At 48.5% G+C, this 21,485-nt stretch overlaps 1 protein-coding gene across 1 annotated transcript in view; it reads right to left on the bottom strand.

The window, feature by feature from the left end:
* CFAP100 (cilia and flagella associated protein 100) overlaps positions 1-21,485 on the bottom strand; it is a 169,352-nt gene that overhangs the window by 114,441 nt on the left and 33,426 nt on the right. Inside the window, exons 2-3 of the mRNA XM_086950926.1 lie at positions 14,263-14,464; positions 11,029-11,115 (exon numbers count right to left, since the gene is read on the bottom strand). Coding sequence (XP_086807052.1) covers positions 11,029-11,115; positions 14,263-14,344 — 169 coding nt within the window. The 5' untranslated portion in view covers positions 14,345-14,464. The remainder of the gene's footprint in view (positions 1-11,028; positions 11,116-14,262; positions 14,465-21,485) is intronic.

Here is a 21,485-nt window from a genome sequence, read left to right as displayed (position 1 = left end):
ACGACCGTCTTTACCACGGGCTGGGGGGGGAGACGTGGTATTCCTTCAAGTCGTTCTGCGTGGGCTTGGGGGGACTGGGGGGGCTCAGGGTGGGTCGGGGGGGGGGGCTCGGAGGGGGGCTGGGGGGGTCTCCCCCCAAAAAGCAAACAAACAAAGGAGCAGATTACTCAAATTAAAAAAAATGCACTTCAGTACCACCAAAATAAAAGGAAAGTGCCTCCCCCAAAGACGTGCCGTGTACGTCAAAATAGCAGTCCTTTTTAGGTCTCGCCTAGACGAAAGCAAAAGCGAAGCTTTTGCTGTCTATGCGAGACAACTTATGTTGCCACTTTTCTGGGAATATTGTGGACATCAGACAGTTACGAGCTTTTTCTGCTGTAGTCAGGCTGTCACGAGCTTCTCCTTTGGAGATTTGACCTTGTGAGCGCGCCTTGACTGCATCTAATGGGCCGTGCGCTTCCTTTAGTCAGTTTCACTTTGACGCCTGCACTTTCAAAGTGAAATGAAACAATGTGTCTGGTAGTTGTTCATGTGGAGTGCCTTCTGACCTCGTGAGCGCGCCTTGACTGCATCTAATGTGTGTGGCTTTTTTTTTCAACGTGGCTTGCTTCAGTCAGTTTCACTTTTAAGGTGCAGGCGTCAATGGGTCTGGTACTTGTTTTATTTCCATTTAATGCTCTTTGGAACAACAATTTTATATTACTTGTGTGTATTACCACTGGCCAGAATTTTAAAGACTTATATTCACGCAGGTGAAATAATACTATTGTGATTAGGGCCGATTTTTGGAGTCTGACCGTTCAGAGTGCAGAGTGGAGCTTCAGAGTGAAGCTTCAGAGTGGAGCTTCAGAGTGGAGCTTCAGAGTGGAGCTTCAGAGTGGAGCTTCAGAGTGGAGCTTCGGAGTGCAGAGTGGAGCTTCAGAGTGGAGCTTCAGAGTGGAGCTTCAGAGTGGAGCTTCAGAGTGGAGCTTCAGAGTGCAGACTGGAGCTTCAGAGTGGAGCTTCAGAGTGCAGAGTGGAGCTTCAGAGTGGAGCTTCAGAGTGCAGAGTGGAGCTTCAGAGTGCAGAGTGGAACTTCAGAGTGCAGAGTGGAGCTTCAGAGTGGAGCTTAAGAGTGCAGAGTGGAGCTTCAGAGTGGAGCTTCAGAGTGGAGCTTCAGAGTGGAGCTTCAGAGTGGAGCTTCAGAGTGGAGCTTCAGAGTGCAGAGTGGAGCTTCAGAGTAGAGCTTCAGAGTGGAGCTTCAGAGTGGAGCTTCAGAGTGCAGAGTGGAGCTTCAGAGTAGAGCTTCAGAGTGGAGCTTCAGAGTGCAGAGTGGAGCTTCAGAGTGGAGCTTCAGAGTGCAGAGTGGAGCTTCAGAGTAGAGCTTCAGAGTGGAGCTTCAGAGTGCAGAGTGGAGCTTCAGAGTGGAGCTTCAGAGTGGAGCTTCAAAGTGGAGCTTCAGAGTGGAGCTTCAGAGTGCAGCTTCAGAGTGGAGCTTCAGAGTGCAGCTTCAGGGTGAAGCTTCAGAGTGGAGCTTCAGAGTGGAGCTTCAGAGTGGAGCTTTCGAGTGGAGCTTCAGAGTGCAGAGTGGAGCTTCAGAGTGGAGCTTCAGAGTGGAGCTTCAGAGTGGAGCTTCAGAGTGGAGCTTCAGAGTGCAGAGTGGAGCTTCAGAGTGGAGCTTCAGAGTGCAGAGTGGAGCTTCAGAGTGGAGCTTCAGAGTGCAGAGTGGAGCTTCAGAGTGCAGAGTGGAGCTTCAGAGTGCAGAGTGGAGCTTCAGAGTGGAGCTTCAGAGTGGAGCTTCCGAGTGGAGCTTCAGAGTGCAGAGTGGAGCTTCCGAGTGGAGCTTCCGAGTGGAGCTTCAGAGTGCAGAGTGGAGCTTCAGAGTGGAGCTTCAGAGTGCAGAGTGGAGCTTCAGAGTGGAGCTTCAGAGTGCAGAGTGGAGCTTCAGAGTAGAGCTTCAGAGTGGAGCTTCAGAGTGCAGAGTGGAGCTTCAGAGTAGAGCTTCAGAGTGGAGCTTCAGAGTGCAGAGTGGAGCTTCAGAGTAGAGCTTCAGAGTGGAGCTTCAGAGTGCAGAGTGGAGCTTCAGAGTGGAGCTTCAGAGTGCAGAGTGGAGCTTCAGAGTAGAGCTTCAGAGTGCAGAGTGGAGCTTCAGAGTAGAGCTTCAGAGTGCAGAGTGGAGCTTCAGAGTGGAGCTTCAGAGTGGAGCTTCAGAGTGGAGCTTCAGAGTGCAGAGTGGAGCTTCAGAGTGGAGCTTCAGAGTGCAGAGTGGAGCTTCAGAGTGGAGCTTCAGAGTGCAGAGTGGAGCTTCAGAGTGGAGCTTCAGAGTGCAGAGTGGAGCTTCAGAGTGGAGCTTCAGAGTGCAGAGTGGAGCTTCCGAGTGGAGCTTCAGAGTGCAGAGTGGAGCTTCCGAGTGGAGCTTCCGAGTGGAGCTTCCGAGTGGAGCTTCCGAGTGGAGCTTCAGAGTGGAGCTTCAGAGTGGAGCTTCAGAGTGGAGAGTGGAGCTTCAGAGTGGAGATTCAGAGTGGAGAGTGGAGCTTCAGAGTAGAGCTTCAGAGTGGAGCTTCAGAGTGCAGAGTGGAGCTTCAGAGTGCAGCTTCAGAGTGCAGCTTCAGAGTGGAGCTTCAGAGTGGAGCTTCAGAGTGGAGCTTCAGAGTGGAGCTTCAGAGTGGAGCTTCAGAGTGGAGCTTCAGAGTGCAGAGTGGAGCTTCAGAGTGGAGCTTCAGAGTGGAGCTTCAGAGTGGAGCTTCAGAGTGGAGCTTCAGAGTGCAGAGTGGAGCTTCAGAGTGGAGCTTCAGAGTGGAGCTTCAGAGTGCAGAGTGGAGCTTCAGAGTGGAGCTTCAGAGTGGAGCTTCAGAGTGGAGCTTCAGAGTGGAGCTTCAGAGTGGAGCTTCAGAGTGGAGCTTCAGAGTGGAGAGTGGAGCTTCAGAGTGCAGAGTGGAGCTTCAGAGTGCAGAGTGGAGCTTCAGAGTGCAGAGTGGAGCTTCAGAGTGCAGATTCAGAGTGGAGCTTCAGAGTGCAGATTCAGAGTGGAGCTTCAGAGTGCAGATTCAGAGTGGAGCTTCAGAGTTCAGATTCAGAGTGGAGCTTCAGAGTGCAGAGTGGAGCTTCAGAGTGGAGCTTCAGAGTGCAGCTTCAGAGTGGAGCTTCAGAGTGCCTTGCTTCAGTCAGTTTCACTTTTAAGGTGCAGGCGTCAATGGGTCGGGTACTTGTTTTATTTCCATTTAATGCTCTTTGGAACAACAATTTTATATTACTTGTGTGTATTACCACTGGCCAGAATTTTAAAGACTTATATTCACGCAGGTGAAATAATACTATTGTGATTAGGGCCGATTTTTGGAGTCTGACCGTTCAGAGTGCAGAGTGGAGCTTCAGAGTGAAGCTTCAGAGTGGAGCTTCAGAGTGGAGCTTCAGAGTGGAGCTTCAGAGTGGAGCTTCAGAGTGGAGCTTCAGAGTGGAGCTTCAGAGTGCAGAGTGGAGCTTCAGAGTGCAGAGTGGAGCTTCAGAGTGGAGCTTCAGAGTGGAGCTTCAGAGTGGAGCTTCAGAGTGGAGCTTCAGAGTGCAGCTTCAGAGTGCAGCTTCAGAGTGGAGCTTCAGAGTGGAGCTTCAGAGTGGAGCTTCAGAGTGGAGCTTCAGAGTGGAGCTTCAGAGTGGAGCTTCAGAGTGCAGAGTGGAGCTTCAGAGTGGAGCTTCAGAGTGGAGCTTCAGAGTGGAGCTTCAGAGTGGAGCTTCAGAGTGCAGAGTGGAGCTTCAGAGTGGAGCTTCAGAGTGGAGCTTCAGAGTGCAGAGTGGAGCTTCAGAGTGGAGCTTCAGAGTGGAGCTTCAGAGTGGAGCTTCAGAGTGGAGCTTCAGAGTGGAGCTTCAGAGTGGAGCTTCAGAGTGGAGAGTGGAGCTTCAGAGTGCAGAGTGGAGCTTCAGAGTGCAGAGTGGAGCTTCAGAGTGCAGAGTGGAGCTTCAGAGTGCAGATTCAGAGTGGAGCTTCAGAGTGCAGATTCAGAGTGGAGCTTCAGAGTGCAGATTCAGAGTGGAGCTTCAGAGTTCAGATTCAGAGTGGAGCTTCAGAGTGCAGAGTGGAGCTTCAGAGTGGAGCTTCAGAGTGCAGCTTCAGAGTGGAGCTTCAGAGTGCCTTGCTTCAGTCAGTTTCACTTTTAAGGTGCAGGCGTCAATGGGTCGGGTACTTGTTTTATTTCCATTTAATGCTCTTTGGAACAACAATTTTATATTACTTGTGTGTATTACCACTGGCCAGAATTTTAAAGACTTATATTCACGCAGGTGAAATAATACTATTGTGATTAGGGCCGATTTTTGGAGTCTGACCGTTCAGAGTGCAGAGTGGAGCTTCAGAGTGAAGCTTCAGAGTGGAGCTTCAGAGTGGAGCTTCAGAGTGGAGCTTCAGAGTGGAGCTTCAGAGTGGAGCTTCAGAGTGGAGCTTCAGAGTGCAGAGTGGAGCTTCAGAGTGCAGAGTGGAGCTTCAGAGTGGAGCTTCAGAGTGGAGCTTCAGAGTGGAGCTTCAGAGTGGAGCTTCAGAGTGGAGCTTCAGAGTGCAGAGTGGAGCTTCAGAGTGCAGAGTGGAACTTCAGAGTGCAGAGTGGAGCTTCAGAGTGGAGCTTAAGAGTGCAGAGTGGAGCTTAAGAGTGGAGCTTAAGAGTGCAGAGTGGAGCTTCAGAGTGGAGCTTCAGAGTGGAGCTTCAGAGTGGAGCTTCAGAGTGGAGCTTCAGAGTGGAGCTTCAGAGTGCAGAGTGGAGCTTCAGAGTAGAGCTTCAGAGTGGAGCTTCAGAGTGGAGCTTCAGAGTGCAGAGTGGAGCTTCAGAGTAGAGCTTCAGAGTGGAGCTTCAGAGTGGAGCTTCAGAGTGCAGAGTGGAGCTTCAGAGTGGAGCTTCAGAGTGCAGAGTGGAGCTTCAGAGTAGAGCTTCAGAGTGGAGCTTCAGAGTGCAGAGTGGAGCTTCAGAGTGGAGCTTCAGAGTGGAGCTTCAGAGTGCAGAGTGGAGCTTCAGAGTGGAGCTTCAGAGTGGAGCTTCAGAGTGGAGCTTTCGAGTGGAGCTTCAGAGTGCAGAGTGGAGCTTCAGAGTGGAGCTTTCGAGTGGAGCTTCAGAGTGGAGCTTCAGAGTGGAGCTTCAGAGTGGAGCTTCAGAGTGCAGAGTGGAGCTTCAGAGTGGAGCTTCAGAGTGCAGAGTGGAGCTTCAGAGTGCAGAGTGGAGCTTCAGAGTGGAGCTTCAGAGTGGAGCTTCCGAGTGGAGCTTCAGAGTGCAGAGTGGAGCTTCAGAGTGGAACTTCAGAGTGGAGCTTCAGAGTGGAGCTTCCGAGTGGAGCTTCCGAGTGGAGCTTCCAAGTGGAGCTTCCGAGTGGAGCTTCAGAGTGCAGAGTGGAGCTTCAGAGTGGAGCTTCAGAGTGCAGAGTGGAGCTTCAGAGTGGAGCTTCAGAGTGCAGAGTGGAGCTTCAGAGTAGAGCTTCAGAGTGGAGCTTCAGAGTGCAGAGTGGAGCTTCAGAGTAGAGCTTCAGAGTGGAGCTTCAGAGTGCAGAGTGGAGCTTCAGAGTGGAGCTTCAGAGTGCAGAGTGGAGCTTCAGAGTAGAGCTTCAGAGTGCAGAGTGGAGCTTCAGAGTAGAGCTTCAGAGTGCAGAGTGGAGCTTCAGAGTGGAGCTTCAGAGTGGAGCTTCAGAGTGGAGCTTCAGAGTGGAGCTTCAGAGTGCAGAGTGGAGCTTCAGAGTGGAGCTTCAGAGTGCAGAGTGGAGCTTCAGAGTGGAGCTTCAGAGTGCAGAGTGGAGCTTCAGAGTGGAGCTTCAGAGTGCAGAGTGGAGCTTCAGAGTGGAGCTTCAGAGTGCAGAGTGGAGCTTCCGAGTGGAGCTTCCGAGTGGAGCTTCCGAGTGGAGCTTCAGAGTGGAGCTTCCGAGTGGAGCTTCAGAGTGGAGCTTCAGAGTGGAGCTTCAGAGTGGAGCTTCAGAGTGGAGCTTCAGAGTGGAGAGTGGAGCTTCAGAGTGGAGATTCAGAGTGGAGAGTGGAGCTTCAGAGTAGAGCTTCAGAGTGGAGCTTCAGAGTGCAGAGTGGAGCTTCAGAGTGGAGCTTCAGAGTGGAGCTTCAGAGTGGAGCTTCAGAGTGGAGCTTCAGAGTGGAGCTTCAGAGTGCAGAGTGGAGCTTCAGAGTGGAGCTTCAGAGTGGAGCTTCAGAGTGGAGCTTCAGAGTGGAGCTTCAGAGTGGAGCTTCAGAGTGGAGAGTGGAGCTTCAGAGTGGAGAGTGGAGCTTCAGAGTGGAGAGTGGAGCTTCAGAGTGGAGAGTGGAGCTTCAGAGTGCAGAGTGGAGCTTCAGAGTGCAGAGTGGAGCTTCAGAGTGCAGATTCAGAGTGGAGCTTCAGAGTGCAGATTCAGAGTGGAGCTTCAGAGTTCAGATTCAGAGTGGAGCTTCAGAGTGCAGAGTGGAGCTTCAGAGTGGAGCTTCAGAGTGGAGCTTCAGAGTGGAGCTTCAGAGTGCAGCTTCAGAGTGCAGCTTCAGAGTGGAGCTTCAGAGTGCAGCTTCAGAGTGCAGCTTCAGAGTGGAGCTTCAGAGTGGAGCTTCAGAGTGCAGAGTGGAGCTTCAGAGTGCAGCTTCAGAGTGCAGAGTGGAGCTTCAGAGTGCAGATTCAGAGTGCAGCTTCAGAGTGCAGCTTCAGAGTGGAGCTTCAGAGTGGAGCTTCAGAGTGCAGCTTCAGAGTGCAGCTTCAGAGTGCAGCTTCAGAGTGCAGCTTCAGAGTGGAGCTTCAGAGTGGAGCTTCAGAGTGCAGAGTGGAGCTTCAGAGTGCAGAGTGGAGCTTCAGAATGCAGAGTGGAGCTTCAGAGTGCAGAGTGGAGCTTCAGAGTGCAGAGTGGAGCTTCAGAGTGCAGAGTGGAGCTTCAGAATGCAGAGTGGAGCTTCAGAGTGTCAAGAGCAATGCCAATAGCTCTAACTTTAACAAAGGCAAAACCATTGCATTGTAAATGCTTGTTATTTTACCGAATCACATGCTCATGCTGCTGCCTGGTTTGTCTATATGCACACAGGCAGAATCACTCGGTACAAAATGGCTCCTGTTCACTCGTCAGTACGGTCTTGCGCCGCCCCACCTTCCCCCTGCCAAATACATTCTTTCCAAATACTGCTTATTTTCATATCAGACTGACTTCTCACATCTGGGATAGCAAGGGCACCTTCCACAGTGATTAGTGCTTCACAAAAAATAATTCTCGGCTAGCGCTCAGAAGCCTTGAAGCTTTGATTGAATGACACTGCAGTTTGATGCCCCGCTCGTTTTTTGATGCTATGCGTTCCAGACACTGATTTTATTAAGACTCACTTGGAGCTCTAAACTGTCACTTGATCTTTCTTTGGGTCATTTCGTTTGCCCGGAAGGACTAACATATCTGTGAAACCCTCTTCTTTTATAGTTTGAGCATCGTCTTCGTTTAGCAGGATAACATTATACATTTGAAAATACAAATATCCGGGAAGAGCAGAGAGCAAATCTCCGCGATGTTGGGCATTCTCCTATCATAAAGGAAGCGTGTTGGTGGGACCTGTGGCATCTAACGCATCATTTAACCCTATATGCGTGGGCACCTACCACAATAATGTATAGGATGAGTTTGTTCCGTTCCCGTTTTTAATTTGATGTAAAACTCAAATCACTGCACACTCTCTACTACACACTCTCTACTACACACTCTCTACTACAGTCACTACTCTCTACTACACACTCCCTACTACAGTCACTACTCTCTACTACACATTCTGCTACACACTCTCTACTACAGTCACTACTCTCTGCTACGCACTCTACTCTCTACTACACTCTACTACACACACTCTACTACACACTCTACTACACACTCTCTACTACAGTCACTACTCTCTGCTACGCACTCTACTCTCTACTACACACTCTACTACACACTCTCTACTACACACTCTACTACACACTCTCTACTACAGTCGCTACTCTCTACTACACACTGTACTACACACTCTACTACAGTCACTACTCTCTACTACACACTACTACACACTCTCTACTACAGTCACTACTCTCTACTACACACTCACTACACACTCACTACTACAGCCACTACTCTCTTCGACACACTCTATACTAGACACTCTCTACTACACACTATCTACTACAGTCACTACTTACTACACTCTCTACTACACACTCTACTACACACTCTACATTACACACTCTACATTACACACTCTACATTACACACTCTACATTACACACTCTCTACTACACACTCTACACTACACACTCTACACTACACACTCTACACTACACACTCTACTACACTCTACTACACACTCTGCTACACACACGCTCTACTACACACTCTACTACACACCCTCTACTACTCTCTACTACTCTACTACACATTCTCTACTACTCTACTACACACTCACTACTTTCTACTACACTCTACTACAGACTCTCCACTCTCTACTCCACACTCTCTACTTCAATCTCTCTACCTCAATCTCTCTAATTCAATCTCTCTACCTCAATCTCTTTACTTCAATCTCTCTACTTCAATCTCTCTACTTCAATCTCTCTACTTCAATCTCTCTACTTCAATCTCTCTACTTCAATCTCTCTACTTCACATTCTGTATTACACACTCTCTACTACACACTCACTACTCTCTAGTACACACTCTCTACTACACACTCTACTACACTCCCTACTACACATTCTCCTACACACTCTACTACACACTCACCACTCTACTACACACTCACCACTCTACTACACACTCACTAGTCTCTACTGCTCACTCTCTACTACACACTCTCTACTACACACTCTCTACTACACACTCTCTTCTACACACTCACTACTCTCTACTACACACTCACTACTCTCTACTGCACACTCACTACTCTCTACTACACACTCTACTACTCACTTACTACTCTCTACTCACTCTCTACTACTCACTACTACTCTCTCTACTACTCACTACTACTCTCTCTACTACTCTCTCTACTACTCACTCTCTACTACTCACTCTCTACTGCTCATGACAATGCCATTTATTTATCTGTTTCCAAAACCAACACATAAATAAAACATTTGTCATTTACAATGCCAAAAGCGCTAACTTTTGCAAAGGCGAGACCGTTGCATTGTAAATGCTTGTTTAGTTTTGGAAGACGTGTTTTGACGCTTGTTTCGATGGTGGATGGAAGTACGGGCTGCTGGTGAAAGACAGGAAGTTGTCAGGTAAGAAAATAATCTTTATCATTTGTGCTTAAAGGACGTTAAAATGCGTGGTATAATCCTTCGTTGCAAATTCCAGCGTGGTAAAGCCACTTGCGAACTAAAATTCGCGTGGTAATGCCATGCGTGGAACTTGTAATCGTGGTAAAATCATATATTCATCGCCAGCACTAATTATTTTTTTATTCAATGCTTTGAACTATACAAGCATCTGCCTACTTTTGCTTCCAACACAAGACCCAGCGCAGCTTCCTTAACCAATAACACAGGAGTGGATCTCCATTGAGCAACTTAAGGTACCACCATCAGCTGTAATCCAAAGCAGAGATGATATCTCTAGACACTTCCTGTGTGATCTCAGGAAATGGTAAGAGTCTGACTGTGATCTGTGATGTTCTGTGGTCCTGTGGGCAGCATGGGTCATGAGATAATGTTAGAAATCCCTAACAAATGACATGACCTTGTCCCTGAACAGAACCACTGGAGGTAAATTACCATCCCTGAGATTCCAGCTCAAGTGGGCGGTAATGTCGGCAGTAATGGAACTGAATAGCACTGATGGACATCGCACTGTTTGTAAATACTGCCAGAGTCCATCTGCAAGTGCGCTTCTGTGCCTAATAATACATAGGGTGCATAGCAGGGGACGCGGACTGGTTCTGGTAGAAACCCTAATGCAATCTATAGCGGGGGCAGTACTATTGGTGTAACTACAGTGCTCCCTCCCATCTCCTTTCCATGCTGCCCATCACACAGACGAAAACCTTAGAAGGCCTTTTACAACAAGCACTGGCAAAGCAAACAGGCTTGTCATTAAATTAGGAAAGTATGCAAACAACATGTGCTTGTTTGTGTTGGCATATTAAAACCAGACAGATTGGCGTTTTCAATGCTTGCTTATCAACTACAATGAGTGCTCCAGCAGGCAAAATGCGAGTGTTGTCTGAAAACTAACAAAAGCCTGCTACACTAAAAAGAAGACATACAAAATGTTCTTGCGTATGATGCATGAGTGACATAAAAAATGTAAAGTGTGATTGGTCAGTGTACTTACACGATGCAAAATTGCCCCACTTATATTGCAATGCAAATATTCCTTAGGATGCAGAATAATATAGCAATCAGCCAGTAGCATAATGGTCAGAGAGAAATACGTCTCTGGGCACAGCCAGACCTCATTCTATGTATATTTTAAAGAACTGGTAACAGGTCTGGCATCAACGCAGCCGGCACTGGTAAGCAAGGTGAGGGGGGGCAGGACACGGTAGGAGAGGAAGCTGACAGATGACGGAATAGGTGTTATTTATTTATTTAATTATACCTTTACCGTCATCTGGCGACTTTCCACCTCCCACCTCGCCCCCGCCCCGCCTCACCGCACGCGTCTACCTGTGCCGGCCACCACCGCTGTCTGCATACAGCTGCAGTCGTGTCATTGCAGAGATGGCTACATGCCAGTTTCAGCTAACTCATAAGGACCAGGAACCAGCACAATGTAAGGGTAAACTAACACTAGGCCCCTACCTGAGCCTAATTCTACTGGGTAGAAATGACAGATTGAGATGCAAGTGGGGATCAGAGAGCATGATGGGCAGTCAGGCACAAACCAGTGGCTGCAGTGAGCTTTGGGCTTTCTACAGTGGTTTCAACTCATGGAGACCTCAATATCTCCTCTCACCTGTGGCCTGAGGAAGCAATGACACTCAGAATGGTGTGTATTTATTCTGCTAATCCCCAAAAACAAATGCTGCTTCTCACTTTCATGGCTACTAGGTCCCATCGCACCAAGAGACATGGAAACACATATAGGTAACTTATGTCACTTTACCTGACACCACAGACTTGGTTTCCCTTCCAGATTTTGCAGAGTTCACTACAGAGCGCGCTGCAGATGGATGCGACGACAGCCTTGTTCCTGGTGAAAAAAGTACCAAAAAAACTTATTTTTGGAGAAAGCTTGCTCGGCCAAGAGGGAAAAGCGGCAGCGGGCAATGTAAAGGCATTAACAATGTTTAGCATGTACTTGGCTCTGAACCACTGATCTTCTGTCATTGTTGTCCACTTAAATGGCCACAATGTGTTTAGGCGATAGGCCCTGAGTGAGCTCGGTGAAAGGATCTATTGCACCCCTATCTATTCTATAGGGTCACAATCATTCAGCCAGGATTTGTATATGATCTCAGTGTTTGCAACGAGTCGAGGAACAGGCAGGAGATGACGGTGGCCATGTTCTCCCATCTATCTGAATCACAGTAGTCACATAATTTTTCACAAAAGTGCAAAGTTCACTGCAAAATTCTCTACCGGAAGAACTGCCACCATGACAAGAGTAATTTCCATAGAGGAGAACCCTGAAGAGGAATTTACACTCATGGGGAATATTATTTGGCTGCTGCTTGAAATTAAATAATTTGGATCTATCTTTCCCTAGCTCAGGCCCTCTGTTTAAACCGAGATAAGTCAGGACTGCACCCTTGTTGTTCTGCTCCCTGCTCCATACACCATTGATGCTCAATGTTCACTTGGAGGAGTTACGAAGACTTTGGGGCATATGCACAACAGATTGGCAGAGCGTGGTGTTAAGCAAAACTCGCTAACGGCACGCTCCGCCACTCTGAAAATGCAGGGATGCACTGTATTTACAAAGATACAGTGCTCTCCAGCGTTACCCCCAGCACTGGCACTAAATTAAACTGCCTAGCGCCAACGCAGGCACGCAAAGGTGCCGGCATTGAGGGAATGATTGTTTATCTGCAGGAAGGTGTCCCTTACTGCAGATAAATAATCACAAATGGCGCTTTGAAACGTCATATGGAAGTTGCAAATCGTCATTTTTTAAATGATTGTTTATGTGCTGGAAGGGACCTTCCTGCACATAGACAATCATGCATGGTGATTTGCTGTTTCCATGTGTGCTGCACAATGCAGCGCACATAGAAACAGCAAAAACAAGGAGAAATTAAGCATTTCTCCTCGTTTTGCCTGTTTAAGACCAGGTTTTCTCTGGTCTTAATTTTGGCGCTGCCTCCTATTTACACCCCCCTTGTAAATATGGGGCAGCATCAAAATCAATGGGTGTTGCAGTGGAACGCACACAGCAACGCCCATTGCCCACCCCTTTTATGCTAAGTTTAGTGTGAAAGGGTACCTTATTTACAAGGCGGCGTTAAGCCGCATTAACGGCTTGTGAATAAGGCAAGAGACCGTAGCGCCACAGGAACGTCGATAAAAGTGATGTTCCGGTGGCTATAGGGGCTTGTAAATATGCCCGCTTGTTCCGCTGCAAAGGCACCAAAAGTGCCATAAAGTGTTGATAAGGTATTTGCTTTCTATGGAGTAGCACATTGCTTCGTGCTACTTTCATTCGGGGGTTCATCCATGGGATAGTCATTCGACATTCCCTTTCTTCCCATAGTTTTTGATACAAAGCAAGATCTACAAATATTGTCAGATCTGGCTTTGTGTCAGATAATAACGCCTCCTTAAATCAGGGTTAAGCAGGAGAAATGTTTAAATGTCTCCAAACATCACAATCATTGGATGTGTGCCGAACTGTACAGCACACATCTAATGTGTGGAATATGTTAAAAATGTCTGAGCATAGGAGGTTGTACTACAACTGTACCCTACCAGTAGAAACCCTATGCAAAGACGGCAGGCACACGTTTTTGCACTATGCCTGTTGTGCACTAGCACAGAGGAACAATGCAGCACCAGGGCCATATTTAGTTTCTTTTGTTACTGCGCTGCATTGAGCTATTTTTTAAATCTTCTAGAGAAAAATGCAAGATCTTCATTTTTGGAAAAGATGCTCGCCTGCAAGCGTTGAAACTATTCTTTTTCACCAATTTTGTTGATATTGCAAATGACCTTGGCGGAGACTTTTCTGTATTACTCCATGTTGTTATTTTAACATTATTGCAACAGATGGATGAAATGTATTGGTGCTTTAAAGGAAGTGAGCATGAATTGGGGAAAAGAACCTGCCTGCAAGGAAATGGAAAAGCATATTTCTGAATGGTCTTATGAACATGTGGCGCAGAGTGCCAATCCTCCCATCTGCGTAAGAGAATTTGCAGAAATGTGTGCACCCATTGGGTGCCCTGATCTGTTGTGTCATTGGTCCTCCATCTTTAGAGAAGCATTTTTAAATACCCCTAATGCAACAAGAGGCAGTATCTCCCCACTATCCCCAGTGGTATTTATGATGGCCTTGCAAGCTCAGGCAAGCTCAGCAGAACAGAGGCTTGGGTGGCATCCATGCTCTGGGTGATCTATTGGATGTGAGACTCCCGGGTATTTCTACTGCACTGTGAATATCACTGACAATTTTAGACTAGACAAATAATGCACTTAAAGTGTTTTCAGAAATGCACTTTGCCTCCTTCCCCCACATAGAGGTACCCACAGACACAACTGAGAGGCCCTTAAACAGGTGCACTGCTCTTTTTTGGCATGTGCCTGCACAGAAAAGGCAATATTGCTTACAGTGATTTGAAGGGAAAGGTTTATGTGCAGAAAATCACTACTGCAGAGGCCTGCTTCCTACTGAGCAATGCAGGTACACTTCCTTGGGTAATGATGCATCCCTCTAGAGAAGTCATGGTAGCCTCCCTCTCTGCCAGGCACATCACTGTTACAACAGTCCAAGCTTTGACACTCAAAGGTGTAGCTAAGATGACTGCAGCACATGCAGTGGCAGCGGTACTCGGGGGGGGGGGGGGGGGGGTGCGTGCCCCAATGCACCCTAATTGTGACTGTGCTTTACTATCTAACAATAGCCCATTTCCCTATGTTATCATATTTTTTCAGAATATTCTTGGGAACAACCTCACAAATCTTTCTGAAGGAAGATGGATTTACTTGTAATTTACACTCTCCTTAGAGAAGCGTCAAGTTTGAAAGTAGGTAATGTCAGAAGTAGAAGGGGGCGGTGCCAAAGGTAGACGTGGGTAGTGGCCTCTTGGGAAATATATTAGGTACCTGCACTTATTTTGTTGTGATTTTATGCTCGTGTAATTTAATGTTGAAGCAATTGGAAACAAATTACAATATTTCTTACTGGAAACAATGTCAGATCTTGATGTATCCGGGGATGCAGACGATCGAACCATTGACATTGAAGACATTCTGCTAGAAATCATTTACGGAGATCCTGCTTGTAGCAGATTTTTCTTTCTTGTGAAGACAGATGAAGGTGGAACGACTAGACGATTTCACGGAATGGTGACCTTTGCACCGGATTCTGGAGCAGATCAATTTCCCTAAAGAAGAAGAGATTCAAGATCAATACAGTAGTAGTTACAATGAACAATAGGTGTAATGCAGTTTGCATTGCAGGCTAGATCACTCCTTTGGGGATGGGGTCTGACAAAGCTGCTTCTGAACTTCCACCTCGAGAACAACAACGACGCCAACTCAACCAGCCTGATTGACAACCTCGGCAACCTCGGCCTCCGACAACTTGTCACCGAAACCCCCCACGCTGCCAGCCACACGCGTGACCCCCTCTTCTCCACAGGCACCCACGTCGCCTTCAACCACACCACCGAACTCCACTGGACCGACCACCGCTGCATCCACTTCACCTTCAAGAAATCAACCACGCACCACCACACCCAAATGCTGCGCAGACGCTGCTGGAGCAAAATCACTGAAGACCAACTGACCTCCACCCTCGCCCAGAACACACCCACTGACCCCACCAACTCAGACGCCACCGCCCGGAACCTCAGACAGTGGATCGATGACTGCGCCAACACTTTCGCCCTGCGCAAGAAACCCTTCAACAACCACTCCAGCAAGAAAGCCAAACTGGTTCACCGAAGAACTTCAGACCTCCAAACGCACATGCCAGAAACTGAAGAAGAAATGGCTCCACGACCGCACACCGGACAGCCACGCAGCCCACAAGGACGCCACCCGCCGACATCACCAACTCATCAGAACAGCCAAGAGATCTTCCTTCAAAACCCGCCTGGACAACAACGCACACAACAGCAAAGAGCTTTTCAACATTGTGAAGGAACTCTCCAACCCCAACGCCAACACCAATGACATCCCGCCCTGGCAAGATCTGTGCGACTCACTGGCCACCTTCTTCCATCGCAAGATCACGGATATTAACAACAGCTTCAACAGCTCAACCACCCCGACCACGGCAGACCCCACCCAGAACGCCACCTGCACCAACCAGCTGACCTCCTGGTCCTACGTTAGCGACGACGAAACACGCAAGGTCATGAACTCCATCCACTCAGGATCTCTGTCAGACCCCTGCCCACGCCACGTTTTCAACAAAGCAGACGCAACCATCGCACCCCAACTACGGAAGGTCATCAACATCTCCTTCGACACAGTGACATTCCCGGAAAGCTGGAAGCACGCCGAAATCAACGCCCTCCTCAAGAAGCCCAAGGCGGACCTCAAGAACTTCCGGCCCTGCTCCCCTTCCCAGCAAAGGTCATCGAGGTCCCAGCAAAGGTCATCGAGAAAATCACCAACATGCAGCTGACCCGCCACCTCCAAGACAACCACATCCTAGACCCATCTCAGTCCGGTTCAGACGAAACCACAGCACAGAGTCTGCCCTCATAGCCGACACAGACGACATCAGACACCAACTAGACAACGGCGAAACTTCAGCCCTCATTCTCCTGGACCAGTCAGCCGCCTTCGACACGGTCTGCCACTGCACACTAAGGACCCGCCTCCAAGAAGCCGGAATCCAGGAGAAGGCCCTGGATTGGACCACGTCCTTCCTCTCCGGCAGAACCCAGAGAGTCCGCCTCCCACCCTTCCGATCCGAAGCCACCGGCATCATCTGCTGAGTGCCCCAGGGCACATCCCTCAGCCCGACCCTGTTCAACTTCTACATGGCCCCACTCACACAAGTGGCCCGCCAGCACAACCTAAACATCATCTCCTACGCCGATGACACCCAGCTCCTCCTCTCCCTCACCAAGGACCCGCACACCGCCAAAACCAACCTCCATGAAGGCATGAAGGCCGTTGCCGAGTGGATGAGGAGCAGCTGCCTGAAACTTAACTCGGACAAGATGGAGGTCCTCATCCTCGGCCCCACCCCCTCTGCCTGGGACGACTTCTGGTGGCCGACCACACTGGGAACAGCACCAACACCCACGGACCACGCACGCAATCTAGGATTCGTCCTTGACTCTTCCCTCTCCATGTCTAAGCAGGTCAGCGCCATCTCCTCCTCCTGCTACAACACCCTCTGCATGCTCCGCAGGATCTACAAGTGGATCCCGACCGAAACCAGAAGAACGGTAACCCAAGCCCTCGTCAGCAGCAGACTGGACAACGGCAACGCACTCTACGCAGGAATCCCGACCAGACACCTACAATGACTGCAACGCATCCAAAACGCATCCGCCTGCTTGATCCTCAACACCCCTCGGCACAGCCACATTACCCCCCACCTAAGAGTCCTGCACTGACTCCCTGTCAACAAGAGGATCACCTTCAAGCTCCTCACCCACGCACACAAAGCACTCCACAACACCGGACCGGTCTACTTGAACAACAGACTCAACTTCTGCACCCCCACCCACCAGCTCCGCTCTGCCAGCCTCGCCCTCGCCAACATCCCACGCATCCAACGAACAACCACCGGTTGCAGATCCTTCTCATTCCTCGCCGCCAAGACCTGGAACACCCTCCCCACCCATCTGAGGCAGACCCAAGACCTGCTCACCTTCAGGAGGATCCTCAAGACCTGGCTCTTCCAGCAGTAGCAGCCCCCCATCCCCCCATAGCGCCTTGAGACCCTCACGGGTAAGTAGTGCGCTTTACAAGTTTACTGATTGATTGATTGATTTATCGGTCCTCCTTCATGAAGGCGGGGCAGAGCACAATTAATCTGATGGGATGCAGCAGGGAGGGTATATCCACAGTCGTCTACATTCATAGGTGCAAACACTCATGCCCCAAATTATTCCCTCTGTTGCATCCCTAACCGCAAATGTGTATCTAGACCTGGATTCGAATGCCTGCTGTTCCCAGGTGTTCAAGCATCAATCACTGATGAAGCACACTGCAGCATCTGCATCTCTAAGGGCTGCTTATGGTCTTCATGGATAGGCTGTGGTCCAGCAGGTGAAGCTGGCCCACTCCTTCGGCCATGTTTGTTTGCCACATAATCAATGGATCCTTCACCGCAAAGTCATTGTACAAAGGTGAAAAAGGCATGGAATGCAGGGTATGAGCTTTCATCAAAATATTTGGGAGGGTTGGAGCATAAAATGAAATGCCACCCTTGTTAAAACGTTGCCAGCTCGTTTATAAAAGCATTGAAATAGGAATAACATCACCCACTAGGAGCACATATTTATTGATTTGTTACAACATTTATTTCTCTCCGTTAAACTGATTTGTTAGCCTTAGGACTCGCTTGAATATGTCTGCAAACCCCCTACCAATTTCACAGTAATACATCTGAGCAGCGTATACTTTCTGAAAACAGAAATGGACTTTGTGATGCTACAGTTGCTCTGATAATCAGATTCCCTGCTTATCTGCAATAGATTAGGAAGATATAAGCAGCGTTTGATTAGTAAAATAAATAAATAAGAGCAAGGGCCTAAAGTTTTTCTTAGGAGCCCTCCACTGCACTGGGGAATGGCAGGATTGACAGACAGTATGGCTGCCTAGTTTTGATTCCACCTCATACCTCCTTCCACCAAGCTACATTTCCTTTCTCCTGTTTTCATTCCTACTTCTCCCTTTGTCACTGTTTTCCTGTCTTTCTGTTCCACCATCATTCCCCCTTTTCTGGTGTTCTTTCTCTTGCTTTGGGTCAGAGCGATGATTAAAAAATTGATTCACAGAGCCCAGAATGGCTGCTGGTAGCAATCACCTGCAATCACAGGTAAATCTAACCAATGAAATTAGAGGTTGAGGACTCTTGATGAGGGATATTTGCAATCCACCCGTTGGGATCAGGATAAGGATTCAGGGCCAGATCTAGGGACTATTCTTTCTGTCACAAACACTCCGAATCGGAGTTCATGGCCACAAAAAAGGTTTTTGCAATTTATAAATACCATTGCAAGAGCTGGTGAAGTTTTACAAACTCACAAAATGGGATTTGGGAGGGGCGTGTTGGATACATACCTTACAAATACAGGATCGACATGCTATGTGTCAGTTATCTGCAACGGTAATGCTTGTTGCAGACCACTGAAAAACCACTGCCTCCCCCCCTATATTGGGGTGACACTCCAATGCAAAATCCATTGTCTTTGTGAATATTGAAAACGTTTCAGGGCGAGTAGAAAATGGTCCAAGGGACCAAAGCTGACTCTCAGTGAAACTTAAAATAAACAAAAAACTTTTTTTTTTCTAAAACCAGTTTTATTAAGGGAAACCGTTGTGGTTCATTAAGACAAATGAGCTACATTAAACAAATATTTATTTATTCAAGAAGTCAAGTCAAGTCAAGTCAGAGAATTTATATAGCGCACTACATACCCAGAGGGTCTCAAGGCGCTTGAGGAGGGGTGGGGAATTACTTGTCAAATATCCACGTTTTAAGTTGCTTTCTGAATGCTAGGTGGTTCTGGGTAAGGCGAAGGTAAGTGGGAAGTGAGTTCCAGGTTTTAGCTGCCAGGTAGGAGAAGGATCTACCTCCCATGGTGGTTTTGTTGATGCGAGGTACAGTGGCAAGGGCTTGGTTGGAAGATCGTAGCTGGCGGGAGGGGGTGTAGAAGGACAGTCGTGTGTTGAGGCATTCTGGTCCGATTTCGTAGAGTGCTTTGTGTGCGTGGGTTAGGAGCCGGAAAGTGATCCTCTTATTGACGGGAAGCCAGTGGAGGTTTTTCAGGTGACCAGAGATATGTTCTTTACGCGGGATGTCTAATATGAGCCTGGCTGAGGCGTTTTGGATTCGTTGGAGTTTTTTCTGGAGTTTAGCGGTAGTTCCGGCGTAGAGGGTGTTTCCATAGTCCAGTCGGCTCGTGACCAGAGCGTGGGTGATCGTTTTCCTAGTTTCGGTGGGGATCCAACGAAATGTTTTTTTGAGCATGCGAAGAATGTTGAAGCAGGATGAGGAGACGGCGTTGACTTGTCTGTTCATTGAAAGTGAGGAATCTAGGATGACGCCCAGGTTCCGTGCGTGGTCTGTCGGGATGGGTGCTTTTCCAAGGGCTTCTGGCCACCAAGAGTCGTCCCATGCGGAGGGGGAGGTACCTAAGATGAGGACTTCTGTTTTATCTGAGTTCAGTTTCAGACGGCTGTGTTTCATCCATTCGGCTACTTCTTTCATTCCTTCGTGTAGGTTAGTTTTGGCGGTGCTAGGGTCATTGGTGAGTGATAGGATCAGTTGAGTGTCATCCGCGTAGGAGATGATGTTGAGGTTGTGTTGGCGGGCGATGGCCGCGAGGGGGCTCATGTATACGTTGAAAAGGGTGGGGCTGAGTGAAGATCCTTGTGGTACGCCGCAGATGACTTCAGTGGCATCTGACTTGAATGGTGGAAGGCGGACTCTCTGGGTTCTTCCGGTGAGGAACGAGATGATCCATTCTAGTGCTTTTCCTTGGATTCCGATGTTTCTGAGGCGCTGTAGAAGGGTGCTATGGCAGACTGTGTCGAAGGCTGCGGAGAGGTCGAGGAGGATGAGGGCGACTGTGTCTCCATTGTCCAGTAGAGTTCGAATGTCGTCTGTTGCTGCGATGAGGGCGGTCTCAGTGCTATGTTTGGCTCGGAAGCCGGACTGTGAGGAGTCGAGGGATTTGTTGGCTTCGAGGAAGGCGGCGAGCTGGTTGTTGACAGCTTTCTCGATGACTTTGGCCGGGAATGGAAGGAGCGAGATGGGGCGGTAATTTTTGAGTTCGGTGGGGTCCGCTGTGGGTTTTTTCAGAGTTCAGCGTGTTTCCAGCTTTCCGGGAAGGTGGCGGAGATAAAGGAGCAGTTGATGACGTCTCGGAGGTGCGGTGCTATGATGGAGTCTGCTTTGTTGAAGATGTGGTGAGGGCATGGGTCTGTGGGGGATCCTGAGTGGATGGAGTTCATCAGGCGGATGGTGTCCTCAGTGGAGATTGGGTTCCAGTCATTAAGGATGTTCGAGGGGGGTGAAGGTCCAGCAGATGGTTGGGTGGGTTGGTCTCCGGGTTGGTTGTCGAAGCTGTTGTGGATGTCTGCAATTTTGTTGTGGAAGAATGAAGCTAGGGAGTCGCAGAGGGCTTGAGAGGGGGTGATGTCGTTAGAGTTGGCCGAGGGATTGGTAAATTCCTTGACGATGTTGAAAAGAACAATCACAGACATGAGATTCTGCTAGGCTTGCAGGCCACCATCCATCTGATAGTGACCAATCATACTGATTCGCAATTTGCGACCTATCTTATGAGTATTACTGAGGTAGGTCAGATTGCATCCCACTCCAATTTGGAACTTTGCGAACTGACATACTGGTAGATAGATTAAACACACAAAGGGGGCATCAGTTCCTCTAGGGGAGTGAATCCATAATCTAGTTCGCTCAATAGTGTAAATGAAGGGGGAGAATATTCTGAGTAATGTAGTCGTTTGCTCTGTAAGAAAACTATGAGGAGGGGAGAGAGATGTGGAGTGGGTTGATTCTCCTCGGTGACCTAGTGCCCTCAGTAGACCGTACGAGCGCCCTGAGTCATCATTGGGCGTTGCTCCTCGTGTGGGTGGCGCTGCAGTCCCTCACGGGCCCCACAGGGGGGCTCTTTAGCGGAGTTCTTTTGGTGGAGATGCCGCAGTTGTGCATGTGGGTCTGAGGGCCTAGTGAAAAAAATGTATGTTAAGTGAGTGCAAATTTAAAATGACCAGACAGTACCCGTCAATTAATTTATTCAAGGGTCTGGGTGGCCAATTAAAAGAGGTGGACCCTGGAATGTCCCTATATAGACCAAATATTAGGGGGGCGTCTGTGGTACTAGACGTTTGTCTCAGGGTAAGAGTGTGGGTGTGGAGATAGAAAATAAAACAAGCACTGGCGTTGCCAATAGGTCTTGCAGTAGGAAAGTTGGAGCTATTGGTTTTGTAAATGACACATTTTATATTTATGTGTTGGTTTTGAAAATCGCGAAATTAATAGTTTTGTCATTTACAAAGTTGTCCAAGGACTAAATCGATCAAACAGGCATTCGACACATAGGGGCCTTGCCGAAAAGCCTCTTCAAAAACAGTACAATAAGGAAAAGCATTTCAGCAGCACAAACTGGGTTCTCAGTGTCAGATGTCGCACTGGTATTACACTGGTCGCAAAAACTAGTTGCAATTTTTAATCAGTATTTTTGC

Source organism: Lissotriton vulgaris, unplaced genomic scaffold (assembly GCF_964263255.1).
Source record: "Lissotriton vulgaris unplaced genomic scaffold, aLisVul1.2 SCAFFOLD_1244, whole genome shotgun sequence".
Lineage (NCBI taxonomy): Eukaryota > Metazoa > Chordata > Amphibia > Caudata > Salamandridae > Lissotriton > Lissotriton vulgaris.
Note: the sequence above shows the minus strand (reverse complement) of the source record. Positions and strands in the feature narration are given on the sequence as shown.